This window comes from Citrus sinensis, chromosome 5 (genome assembly GCF_022201045.2).
Source record: "Citrus sinensis cultivar Valencia sweet orange chromosome 5, DVS_A1.0, whole genome shotgun sequence".
Taxonomy (NCBI): domain Eukaryota; kingdom Viridiplantae; phylum Streptophyta; class Magnoliopsida; order Sapindales; family Rutaceae; genus Citrus; species Citrus sinensis.
The window spans coordinates 99,104-112,164 of record NC_068560.1 but is presented as its reverse complement, the minus strand read 5'-3'; the positions used below and the strand labels follow the sequence as shown (position 1 = coordinate 112,164).

The window sequence follows — 13,061 nt, the reverse complement described above, 5'->3', positions numbered from 1 at the left end:
ACATAAGCTTGTATTCTTGGAACAATTTGGAATTCTATTACAACTATTTCCACATAATTCTCTCAGTTACATTCTTGCTGGATAAATTTTTTTTCCCTTTAGATCCGCTAATCTTAGCGTCTGTTTCGAGCAGTATGGTAGTCTTTTGCCGTCAGCCCAACAAAGGTCTAGATAATTGTATTTGAATATTCAAAATGCCTCTTTGTAATCTTAACAAAGCAGGAAATATCAAATCGGTACTATGACCACCAAATTACATTTTTGTGCTTTGCTTTGCTTCGGTTACAAGGCAACTTCTCCTGCACATTACTTCATTCTTTCTACCTTTTACTCGCTGTCAGTTACATTCTTTTCCTTATATTTGGTACAGGCTGATTCTTTGCCTCCCCAAAGGTCGCAGCCATTCCTTCCATCTATTCACATTCTTAAAAGGATAGATATATATTTTTATCTTTTCTGAAAGGAACATTTGCATTCTATTGCCACCGTAACACTCAGCTTTTACCAAATTAACTCGAGTGTCTCAAGATATGGCAGAGGAGTCTTCGTCGTCAAACTCTCTGGAGCATACACCAACATGGGTGGTTGCTGTTGTGTGTTTTGTCATCGTTCTCATATCCTTTTGTGCCGAGCGTGGTCTTCACGAACTTGGAAAGGTACCCAGACAGCCATTACATATTTTGAGAAACTTTAGGCTTATCCCGAATGCACTCATCCGTATTTCTTCCATATGGCCGAACTCTATGCCATAACCTCATCGAGTTTCACCGAGTGTGTCTATATTGAGCTTATTTTCCAGTTTATATACAATCTCTATAGAGAATGTTTCGAGGAAAATAAATTATTAAAAGAGCTGATTCTCTCATCCATGAATTGATTTTGCATTATTTTTGGGAGAAGGCCAAATTGGTGAACTCCTATGTAATCTAAATTATTGTTGTTCGACATCAGTTCTAACCAGAGTCTGTAGGCTTGATCTTTCATGAGGATATTTTTATTTTTCTGAAACTCTTTTCTTGAAGATGTTTACTACTATCTTATAATGGAAATTCCCTGAATGAACTTGCTCTCTTTCTTGTTTTTTCTTCTGTTTTGACAATTCAGTTTCTGAAGAAAAACAAGCAAGACGCACTCTTTGAAGCCTTGCAAAAATTAAAAGAGGGTTTGTCGCCGGTGTCTCTTTCTCTTTTTACTTCCTATACATAGTTATTTGCCCTTTTTTATCTTTCTGGAAACAATGTTGCTGATCATATAAAAGGCATTAATAGAATGTTAAGAAATGGAAAAATTGGCAATGGTATTGCCTTATTTTAATCCTTGATTACTGTAATGCCACATAAAATTTGAGGAACTTCCTGGATAATGAATACTTGCAGGTAAGGGAAAACGAGAAAAAGCATTTTTTACCCCTGCAAATCCAGTTCTTGTTATAAATAGAATTGATGCTTTTAGGCCTAATCAATGTGTTGCTGATGCTTGTAAACAGAATTGATGCTTCTAGGGTTCATTTCCCTTCTGTTAACGGTTTTTCAAGATGTGATAAGCCACATGTGTATTCCAACTTATCTTGCTTCCCACATGCTTCCTTGCAAGATGAACTCTGTCTCACATGAAAAATTTTCTCTGGGAACTATAAACAATCGACGCCAGCTCTTGTCCGAAGACACTAGCACAGAACATTGTGCAAAAAAGGTGTGCTAATATGCTTTCCTTTTCAGAAATTCTCCTCCTACATGAATGATTTTTCATTGTCCAGTAAGGAAGTTGAACATGAACAAGGTGCATTTTCATACGTTGGCATATAAACAATAATTTTTCTAGCGAAAGCGATGGGTTAAATGTCTTTACTTTTTTAATTTTACACGGATAAAGATGGCTATGAAAAGAGAAAAGATGATTCATATTGATGCAAAGTTGCATACGAGGTGTAGTGTTCCGTTTAAGAAAGGTTATTTGATATTCATCAATCACAATTTGGCTTTCTCCTTCCTTACTCAGGGGAAGACTCCATTGTTATCGCTGGAAGCATTACACCAGCTGCACATTTTTATCTTTGTATTAGCAGTCACACATGTGATCTTCTGTGCCACCACAATGGTTCTTGCAGGGGCGAAGGTAATGTATTCAGTGTTTCTATAATCTGTTAAGACTAGAGGGTTTTTTTTCAGAAATAGAATATGTAAAATGGTTTAAAGTACAATTTGCAAATGGATGAATTAGCTAATTTCACATGGTTTTGAATCTCAAAATTTTGAAGCGTTCAGTTTTTCTGTCATGCAGATAAGGCAATGGAAGCATTGGGAAGATTCTGTAAGGAATCAACCTCAGTTAGAAAGAGGTATGAATTTGAAAGTCCAAAACATATTGATCGATTTATCTACAACAGATTTAAGTGCCTCATTTTGCTGCAGATCCAACCAAGGAAACTCCTAGACAACATCACTTTGAGTTTTTAAATAAACGTGCAATTGGATATTGGAGAAAGGCAGCTGTTGTAAGCTGGCTGGTGAGTGGCGAAGTTCTTTCTTATAAAGCACATCTGTTGATACAATTGCTCATTTAGTTGTAATGTCTTATTTGCAGATATCATTCTTCAAACAGTTTTATGGTTCTGTGACCAAGTCAGATTACATATCACTTCGACAAGGATTTATAATGGTTTAAATTCCTCTGAAATTATCTCTAGTACTTCCTAAACCATTTCAAAGTTTGCTGCTGTGTATGGTACGAGTTCTTGACATGCTTTTTTCCCCCCCTTTTCTCAAGCAGGCTCATTGCCCTACAAGCACTAGTTTTGATTTTCACAAGTACATGATGAGGACACTTGAATGGGATTTCCGAAAGGTTGTTGGCATAAGGTAACCACAAAAATCATGGCAGATCCTTGAAACACTCAATTGAATTTTTATTAACAATTTATCAACTAAATGTTAAGGTGGTACCTGTGGCTATTTCTTGTCCTCTTCTTGCTGCTGAATATTGAAGGTAATCTCAATCTAGTGCTGATTCTTCTTGAACCATGGAAAATAGTAATGGACTTTCTAACAAGTCCCTTGATTGTGTTACAATTAATGCAGGATGGCATACATACTTTTGGTTGGCCTTTTTACCATTAGTTGTAAGTCAATATGCTTTTCCATTACCTTTCATCAAGTTCTTTTTGACAGTAACCAAATACTTTTGAGTTGGATCGAGTGACAGCTTCTACTTCTGGTGGGTGCTAAGTTAGAACACATTATCACCCGCTTAGCTCAGGACGTTGATCCAAAGAGAAGGCAGGGGCAAGACGCAGGACGAGTGAAACCTTCTGATGAATACTTTTGGTTTCAACGCCCGGCCATTGTTCTTAACTTGATTCACTTCATTTTATTTCAAAATTCATTTGAGATTGCTTTCGTCGTCTGGATTTGGGTATGTAAGCAAAGTCTAATTCACCAATGACTATAAATTTCAAAGCATCTATGTACTTGATCAACGCACTCAAGTTGTTCAATTTCTGTCAATGCAGTGCACATACGGATTCCAATCATGCATTATGGAAAAACTTGGTTACATCATCCCACGACTTATCATAGGGTAAATCACAGAAGTCATTCTCCTTCACACTATTAATAGAACACACGCTTGTTTGCTGATATTGTTGTTACATTTCTTGCTTATTATGCAGTGCGATTGTTCAGGTTCTCTGCAGTTACAGCACATTACCTCTGTATGCCATCGTGACCCAGATGGGTGGAAAGTTCAAGAAAGGGATTTTCGATGATTTTGTACAATCATCTTTAGACGTCTGGCTAGAAAGCTCAAAGAGTAAGGGGGAAACAAGCAAGAGGCAGGGCTCCATTTCAGATGTCACTGGAACACAGCTGATGAAGATGACCACCCAAGAAACCAATGAAAATGCTCATGTTGCTCAAGAAATGCTTCCTATTGAAGAAACAACAATATCCATAACTAAGCTCTCTTCTGTGCCGTAAGTTTTTCTCATTCGTGCAAATTCCAAGAACATTATTTGTAACCAAACTCAGCATTTCATCCCAAGATTCCATTTGCAGACAAAAAGTTTACTGTGTTTCAATGTACAATGAGATGTAATTACAAAACTCAGCATTTCCAACTAATACGATACAACATTTGGTCAGTGAACCTTCTTTGCACCACAACCTTTTTTCTTTTCTGTTTTCTATTTTTGCAGTTACATAGATTTGACCTAAAACCACCCAAAGAAAACGAAGAGAGAAAAAAAAAAATTACAACAAGCATCAAGGATTTTAATACCCCTGTTAACATACCTAACTTTTTACAGATACTAAGTCTGTCCATTGCCCAAGCTACAATGGAAAAGATGAGGAAGTTGGGTGCTTGGTTCTTTCTAGTGGAAGCTTATTCATTTCAAAACCACTACCAGTGGAAGTAGAGGTTTCTTCTCCATTGGCCTCTCCCCTTTCGAGCTCCTTCAAAGCTCTTTTTGCATACACGGTAAAAGCAATAATGGTAAGAACTGCAATAATGAAGGAAATAATGTTGTACACAATCTCTACAGTAGTCATGTGATAGTTCCCGTACTTCACATCTGCTAATGTCCTTATTAATCGACCACTGCAACAAAAGTAAAGCAGATTGCATAATAAGACACACGGCAGACAAAATTGTGTCAGCAACTTCATAATAAGACTAACTCAAATTAAACCCATGGATATTTTCAGGAAAAAGATCCTTTTTTCATAAAATAATCCCAAGAACAGTGAACAGACCTATAGATGTAAATGAAAGCTTCTGGCACCATTCCAGCAACTGACCCACATAAATAGGGCCAAAATCTCATACTTGTAACAACAATTGCATAGTTGAAAATTGTGTATGGAAATGGGGAAACCCTAAAGAGAGCAACCATTCGAAATTGATGGAGCCAGCTTCCTTCTGCTGCAAGTCTAAGCATAGCCGCCTGCTGGGGCCACCTCTTTAACCATTGCTGCACACTCAACCAAAGACACATATAAAGGACACTCAATTGTAAAAGCAGACAATAATTAATTCACAGTTAAAGCCATCAAAATCTTACATGGATGCGGTCACGGAACAGCAGTCCAACCCAATAGGGAAGGACCATACCAATAGTTGTACCAACCATAATTATCACAAATCCCAGTCCATAACCAAAAATCATACCAGCTAACCACATTGAAGGGCCAGAAGGTATTAAAAATACAGGGAACAAGGCCAAAGAAGCGATGAGCACTATGGCGAGAACAGGACGACCAAAGGCTGTAGCTTCCCATTGCATGAGTGGGAAAAGAACCTGCAATAAATTGATAAAAGTTTCGGAATCAAAATTAATATCAGGCATAAATATGGCAAAGACACCCTAATCAGAATGTGATGTGCCATGTTTCACAAACTATAAACTTGGAAGGATCTTGAAAAAACACATTAAGTTAAACAAAAAAATTGAAAAGTTCACACACAATATGACAAAGGAAAGAAAATGAGTCTACTATTCTATTTCACAGAACCTTATAATAAATATTTTTTGTTTTTTCAACTTAAAATTCCTTCAAGAAAGTGCTCATTTTATGTTTCCGACAGAATAATTCGTTTTGAATGTATACATAATTTTTAGATATTTCCATGCGAAGAATTTAGCTAGACAATCAGGAAATTATCAACTTCAAATATCCAGTGCATCCCTAAGTCCCAACAACCCTGAAATCCATCAATTTACGAATAGAAGTAATGTACAAATAGAAGTAATGTTTAATGACAAAATCATGAATGGTGAATGAAAACAAGAAAACCGATACAATGGTAAGAGCAAGATATACTAACAATAGGTACCTTCTCGAAAAGAAAAGGGACTCCCCATTTGAGGAAAATGAGAATTATTATAACAAGAAGAATGCATAGTGCTAAGGTTCTGATCCAGCGGATCAGTGATTTAGTCCTTGTTTCTGGCTCAGGTTGTAAGGTGTCACCTTCAGCAGGCCTTGGGTCATCAGATATAACCAGCCTAACATATTCACTGTCTTCCTTAACATGCTGCACAGAGTTCTCACCGTGTAGCCCCAACTCCTCGGATGAATTGGGCATCTGCATCAAGACACAGAAGGTTGTTGCATGAAACAAAAACTACTACTTTAAGAATCAAGTGGCTTGATGCAAGCATATAACAAAATAAATGTCTTGACACCAGCACATGTAAAAACCGTTGTCAAATCGACTAGTCAAAGTGTGATATGACAAAAATAGTTGAAAAATGAAACCCAGATGAGGCTTGAAAAGCCAGAAACCTAGCTCTCCCAAAATCTCGCCCAAAAAGAAGAGGGAGAAAAAAAAAAACTTACAGTGGTTTACAGTTTCAAGAAACCCCAAAAGAAGTAGAAGAGTTCATTTAATGGGTGTAGAAACAAAAAAAGAAACACTAAAATAGTGTTGTATCGGTTTAAAGCTAAAATTCCTACAAACTTAACTCAAAAAGGTGTTTCTTTTGGTTTCTATGCAAAGCATAAAAAGGGTTGAGGCTCATATATTTTATCTACTAGTTAGATAATAGAATAAAATTAAGTAGGTTGCTTCCTAATTCAATGAATCGGGTTTGTAATTAGTTGGCAAGAACTGAAACAAAAAAGGAAAAAGTAAAAATTAAAAACTAAGAATTGCAAGAGCTTCAGATAGAATTTTGATTGAATTAGATCAAAAGAATAAAAACACTTTACCTCTTGCTCTTAGTTTGAGGCCGCGGGAGATGCCGCCAGCAAGCCGACGATAGAGATAAGAGATAAGAGACTTCAACGGATGGGTGGGTGGTTATGGTTGGTGAATTCGATACGATTACCTAAACTTTTTCAAAACTTTAAATTAAATTAAAACGCCCACCACCTAACGGCCACGGGGGCTACCGTTTAGACTGACCTTACACCAAAAGCATTGCCCAATGCCTCCTCTCCCCTCGCTCGGACTCTCTGTGCTCCACGCCAGCACAGCACTCATTCAAATCATATTCCTTTTTCTAGAAGGAAACATCTGTTTCTATTTTCTTTTTTTTTTTTTTTTCTTTTTCCTCTTTTTTTCATTTTTTTAATACAGTCCCATGCGGAAAAAGAAAATTCTGGTCAAAAAAAGAAAAATCTAGAAAGTCAAATCAATGCATTTTCTAGTCAACAAATTTATTTTTATTGTCAATGATTTATTCCTGATGTGAGGTGAGGGCATCAAAATTTTAAAACTAATAATTCTTAGGGTGTTGCAAATATTTGGCTTCACATTTTGGTGAAAAAAATCACATATGGAAAAGTTAGCTATTGGTACAAAAAATATAATTTATTTCACTAAATATATTATTTTACTATTACTGGACTATAGTAGTGTGTTTTAATAAGTTACACGACTACTATCGAGCACGTATGAACTTACATACTATAATTATGCATTTATGTAAAATGTTTCAACTGTTATGAGATCCTAGCATTTTATCAGTGCAAAAAAAATAATTTTTAGCAAAAAAATATGTCATCTGACTGTTTACTGAGTCATGTATTTTTTCAACTTACACGAATTTTGTCGCGTATGTGTGAATTACACGACAACAGTCGTGCAAGATTAAAAAGATATACTAGTTGTTATGATACCTAACATTATGTTAGTATAAAGATTATATTTTTTTACTAAATATATCATCTGACTGTTTATTGGACTATAGTTGTGTATTTTAGCAAGTTACACAACTATTGTCGTGTAAACTAACAATTGCACGACAACAGTCGTGTGAATAGGCGAACAATTCCACACTTCGTTATATACCTTGTTTGATTTTTTTTTGTATTTGTTGTATAATCATTTGTCGTATTATTGTAGGAAATAACTTCAGTATCTGTGTCTATTATGCTTTTTGGTGAATGAATTGAGCAAAACGGCCATTATAGATTTAATGGTACGTAAGAAAAAAGGATCATGGTGCCCCATTCTACAACGTATGCACAATTGATAGAAAGAGTATCTCGGGTTATTTGCATTAATATTTTTTAATTTGATATTGAAATGAAGTTCAAGCTCAAAACATTCGATCCAATGCCGCCCATCCTAATTATGAATGATGATGATGTAGACTATTTTCTAGAGGAAACAATTAGTGGAGCTGAGTTGAAGATTCTTCTTTGCGTTACCTACAAGAGAAAACAAATTTTTGTGACCCCTATTATTGATGTTGACCTTAATTACGGGCCAGATAACTGTCCACAAGAACCTGTTGAGCCACATGTAAAAGGAGAAGATTTAAGCCCAAACAATTTTGTTGTTGAAGAAAATGTGAATGTTATTGTTCATGATGATTTTGATGGGATAACAATTAGTGATCCAACAGTGGAGAATGTAATACCTTGCAATATGAGTTTTCTGCCCCACAATAATAGATATATGCCTAAAGTTAATTTGTTTGCATGCAGCAGTTCATTCGACAATGACAACTCACATTCTAATGGTAATAACTTACCATCCATGGGAGTTGTTGGTGATAGTGATGGGTTAATAGGGAAAAAGTTGTCCAGTTCAAAAGAGGAGTTGCAAGAAGTGCTTTCTATGGAAGTTTTGAGAAAAAATTTTGAGTTTAAAACCTTCAAGTCAGGGAAGAATATATTTTTTGTTAGGTGTATTGATGATACTTGTATGTGGCGACTTCGTGCTATCAAGTTTGGAAGTTCGAATATGTTTCAAATCACAAAGTACTATAGTGTCCATAGTTGTGCGCTTGATGTCCGTAAGAGAGATTATCGTCATGCCTCATTTAAGCTTATCGGACAAAAGATTTATCATAAGTTTGATGGTGCTTCATCCTCATATAGGCTTGGTGATATCAAAAAAGATTTTCAGAAACAGTTTGGGTTTGAAATATGTTACCATAAGGCATGGAAAGAAAGAGAATTCAGTCAAGTTACTCCCTGCATACATAGAAACGTTAAAGAAGAAAAACCCGGCACCCACACGTTTAAATATCTCTTTATGGCAATTGCGGGTTGTATATATAGATTTATTTCATCAATAAAGTCAGTCATTGTAGTTGATGACATGTTCTTTAAGGGAAAATTTAAAGGAATTTTGTTCATTGCGACAGCACTTGATGGTAACAATCAACTTTATCCTGTTGCATTTTGTATTAGTGACTGTGAGAATGATGCATCATGGGGGTGATTTCTAATGAAGTTAAAGGAACCAATATGTGAAGTTGCTAATTTAGTTTTCATTTCTGACCGGCACCCAAGTAGCAAGAAAAATGTTAACATCGCATTCCCAGATGCTGCATATGGTATTTGTACGCACCACTTAAAGCAAAACTTACGAGCTAAGTTTAAAGAAATTGAGGTATATGCAATCGTTGAACTAGCTGCAAAGGCTTATCGACCACAACATTTTCATTACTTTATGAATGAGATAGAAAAGGTCGATGAAAGAGTTGTAAAATATCTTCAGGATGCGGGGTATGAGAAGTGGGCTCGTTCTCATTTTGATGGGTTGCGTTACAATATTATGACAACAAACATAATAGAATCCATGAATTCTATTCTTAAAAACACCCGACAATTGCCCATTCATAAGTTATTGGATTCGATCATTGATAAGTTAAGGGAGTGGTTTTGTGATAAGCGAGAAGAGGCAGTTAATTGTCACACACAACTTACAAAATGGGTTGAAAATGAGTTGTTAAAAAAATTAGAGAATTCCCGTAGATATAAAATGGTGCACTAAATATGTATGAGTTTATTATTAGAGATGGTGACCTTGATGGTCATGTCAACATTCTTGAGAAGACATGAAGTTGTCGGGAATTTCAACTCGATCAACTACCTTGTGAACATGCATTAACTGTTTGTAGGTATCGAAAAACATTGTTGGAGGCTCTTTTCTCCTTATTAACACAACTAACTTTCTGAATAATTTCATATGAATCTAAAGGTGTTTATTTGTATATGTCCAACAAATGTTAACAAGTAAGAAAACATTAAGTCAAACATATAGCGTATGTCGAAGATACTAACTTGAAAGGCATCTGATAAACGCTGATCGACAAACTTTATCCAAACAGTTTTCTTGATTTGGGGATAATTAATTGGAGGTTTGTATAGTCTCTTCCAGTCTCGTGGGAATGGCACAATGTACTTTTCTTGCCAACATGTACTTGAAGTTACAAAACGCATGCCCAATTTATTGCAGCAACTGCTTCTTACTCTTAAGATGAACGATGAAGCAATCCTAATACCATATATGATGTTACAATAAATTTATTAATTTATATTAAAATTATAATGTAAAAATAATATAATATAATATTAAATTAAAAATTATATTCATTTATTATTATTACAAAGTAAAAAAAAATAAAAGGAAGTTAAAGCTAATGCGGTAACTGGACACATTAGCTAAACTCGACTACATGTCAGGTTTAGCTAATGCACCCAATGGCTGCATTAGGGTGCATTATTTGGTACCCCAAACATGGGGCTGCATTGCTAATGCAATGCAATCCCGTGTAATGAGGGGTACCAAACACCCCCTAAATGACTGTAAGCTCATACATAATTACAGCAAAGTCATATTTCAATTTTCTTATAAATTAAGAAACAATCAACTAATAAAGTCATTCACTTGCAAAAATGAAGTATAAATAATGATAAAACTACTAACCTAAAACAATATCCAACTGATGAGCGCAGTTTCAACTATAGGATCATTAATATTTCGTGTCTCTCCCAGCTCCAAATTTTTCTTCCATTTTCGTTTCTTTTCCCAATTTCTCTCAAACCAAACAATTCTCTTCCCTTGTCGCAAATCAAACCCAAACCCTCCAACTTGGTTATACTCAACAACAACTTCACTTTTATCTGTTTTGACCGAATTCAGTTTGTATGAATTGGGGAAATTTGGACGTTATGTATGCTGGTCGTGATTGACGAATTCAACGCCAGGGATTGGTCTGTGGTATACCCTAAAAATAGGGTATTTATCTAAAAACACCCCCATACTAAAAAATTCCCTGTATATGCCTTTTCTAACGTGCAGTTACGAAATTACCCTAATGAAAAACCTAAATCAACCAAGCTACCACAACCAATCGTGTAACAAAACCCCCAATTCTCTCTCATGAGCAGCGTCTCCTTCAGCCCGTTCTTCTGGATATCTCCTCCTCCATTTTACAAATCCCTGCAATTTTACAACAATTCTTCTACACACTCTAGCCGAAACGCAACAAAACAAGTAAAACGACGCCGCTTCTGTGCAAACCAGTAGCTGCAATTCCCCCACTCTCCTTCAGCGTCTCGTCCTCCATTTTACAAATCCCTGCCATTTTACAACAACTCTTCTACACTCTCGTCGAAACGCGGCAAAACAAGTCAAACGAGAAATTGACTGTAACCCTTGTGCTTTGAAGGTAATTTATCAATTTAATATCTGTGGAAATGTTAGGTGGGACTAGGATTTTGCTTTCCATCCATGAGGAGTTGTATATTCATCTTGAAAATGATTGCTCTGGCATACTCCAGAATTCAGGAGTAGCTTTTCAATAGCTCAACAGTAAACAAATTTTTAACATTGCAGAAGAGATATTTTACATTTTTCGTGAACTTCTAGACTAGGAGTTGTCTTGAAATTAGTTCATGAAGCTGTGATAAAGTCATTGAACAAATTCATTACATTTTATTTGATTAATAATGTTAGATTAGGAAAGAGAAAAAGAGGAATAACTTGTGGTTTACAAATTTGTCACAAGGTGATGAGAACTATGGAAAAACTGGAAAAATGTGTTACTGCCAAAATGTGTTTCTGTTACCAGTACTTTGAAACTGGGAAGTACGGAGATTTGTTATTCAAGTTGTCGAGACAAATTCCATATTCTTGATTGGGAACTATAATGCCTCTGTATAGTACCTGCAAATACTTCAATGCTGAAATCACATAAAATAGCCATAATTAAAGTTGATTCAGGAGCTGAACAGTTCATTGTTGATACATCTCGTCATTAAGTTTACAAAATTACATTCATAAATTTCAAATGTGAATTTAGTACACAAACTGAACAGTTCACTGTTGATACATCTCACCAATTAATTTGTTTATATTTTTTTTATTGATTTCGTTCAATTAATTGTATTATACTATGTGTAGTCTATGGTTGTGATTTGCAGCTCAATTTCCTTTTTTTAGTTATTATTATAATCTAGCCTCCAATGCAGTTGTGTAAAGAATTTCTTTACCTGACTTTTACCCTGGAGTCGTGTAAAGAATTCTCCAATGCAGTTGTGTAAAGCATTTATTTACCTGACTTCTACCCCGAAGTCGTGTAAAGAATTCTTTACACAACTGTTGTCGTGTAAAGAATTTCTTTACCTGTCGAGTAAAGAATTTCATACACAAATGCTGTCGAGTAAAGAATTATTTACACGGCTGTTGTTGTGTGATGAATACTTTACTCGACAGTAGTTGGGTATGAACACTTTACTCCACTATATTCGCATAATTAGTTCTTTACTGGACTGTAGTTTGTAAAGAATTCTTCACTGGACATGCGTAGGGTATGAACACTTTATTTCCAATGTTATAAAAAATCTATGGTTTATATAGTAGACTGTAGATCAATGCATGTTTTACTCGACTGTAGTCGTGTAATGAATGATTTACTCGATTGGTATGTCGTGTAATTTTTATGATTGGTTTAAAATATATTATTATGCAACTTTTTAATCATTTTATATATTGATTGATAATTGTTTTTGTATTTATGCAGATGGAACCGAAGATCAAGGAATCTGAATACTTCAAAGCAAAGATTTCAAACCGATCATCACTAGAGGCAGTGAAGGACATTAAAGATAGACTCTCTGAGGCACAGAAAAATATTTTCAGGCGTTCTTGTTTCGATCATTTTTTGGATGTGAAAGAGTTAAAGTTTTCTGCTCAGTTACTCCACAACATATTATTGAGAGAAGTGAAATCAGATGAAAATGTAATGTGGTTTAGGATTGGACGAAAAAATATTCGATTTTCATTGGAGGAGTTTGCTTTGGTGACAGGCTTAGATT

The 13,061-nt window shown here is 35.4% G+C and overlaps 2 protein-coding genes across 3 annotated transcripts; one reads left to right on the top strand and one right to left on the bottom strand.

Moving 5' to 3' along the window:
* Positions 1-322: 322 nt before the first annotated feature.
* LOC102625873 (MLO-like protein 13) lies at positions 323-4,143 on the top strand. The gene is made up of 13 exons (XM_006470711.4): positions 323-656; positions 1,105-1,162; positions 1,487-1,692; positions 1,999-2,115; positions 2,281-2,338; positions 2,412-2,506; positions 2,584-2,658; positions 2,770-2,858; positions 2,936-2,985; positions 3,078-3,118; positions 3,202-3,411; positions 3,509-3,576; positions 3,668-4,143. The coding sequence occupies exons 1-13, from the start codon at positions 531-533 to the stop codon at positions 3,972-3,974; spliced, it is 1,500 nt and encodes a 499-aa protein (XP_006470774.2). The 5' UTR covers positions 323-530; the 3' UTR covers positions 3,975-4,143.
* LOC102626162 (uncharacterized) lies at positions 4,006-6,991 on the bottom strand. 2 transcript variants are annotated; one of them, XM_006470712.3, is made up of 5 exons: positions 6,711-6,991; positions 5,833-6,084; positions 5,060-5,296; positions 4,752-4,969; positions 4,006-4,596 (listed from the first exon to the last, which is right to left on the bottom strand). In XM_006470712.3, the coding sequence occupies exons 2-5, from the start codon at positions 6,082-6,084 to the stop codon at positions 4,329-4,331; spliced, it is 975 nt and encodes a 324-aa protein (XP_006470775.1). In that variant the 5' UTR covers positions 6,711-6,991; the 3' UTR covers positions 4,006-4,328. The 2 variants fall into 2 exon arrangements, with proteins under 2 accessions (XP_006470775.1, XP_015383376.1); XM_015527890.3 differs by lacking the exon at positions 6,711-6,991 and adding an exon at positions 6,339-6,673.
* Positions 6,992-13,061: the final 6,070 nt, after the last annotated feature.

Coding starts and splice junctions, on each gene's coding strand:
- LOC102625873 (XM_006470711.4), top strand. CDS start 531: ATGGCAGAGGAGTCTTCGTCGTCAAACTCTCTGGAGCATACACCAACA. Junction 2,986..3,077: donor CTTGCTGCTGAATATTGAAG/GTAATCTCAATC, acceptor CAATTAATGCAG/GATGGCATACATACTTTTGG. Junction 3,119..3,201: donor TGGCCTTTTTACCATTAGTT/GTAAGTCAATAT, acceptor ATCGAGTGACAG/CTTCTACTTCTGGTGGGTGC.
- LOC102626162 (XM_006470712.3), bottom strand. CDS start 6,084: ATGCCCAATTCATCCGAGGAGTTGGGGCTACACGGTGAGAACTCTGTG. Junction 5,297..5,832: donor TCCCTTTTCTTTTCGAGAAG/GTACCTATTGTT, acceptor AATTTATTGCAG/GTTCTTTTCCCACTCATGCA. Junction 4,597..4,751: donor GCTTTCATTTACATCTATAG/GTCTGTTCACTG, acceptor CTTTTGTTGCAG/TGGTCGATTAATAAGGACAT.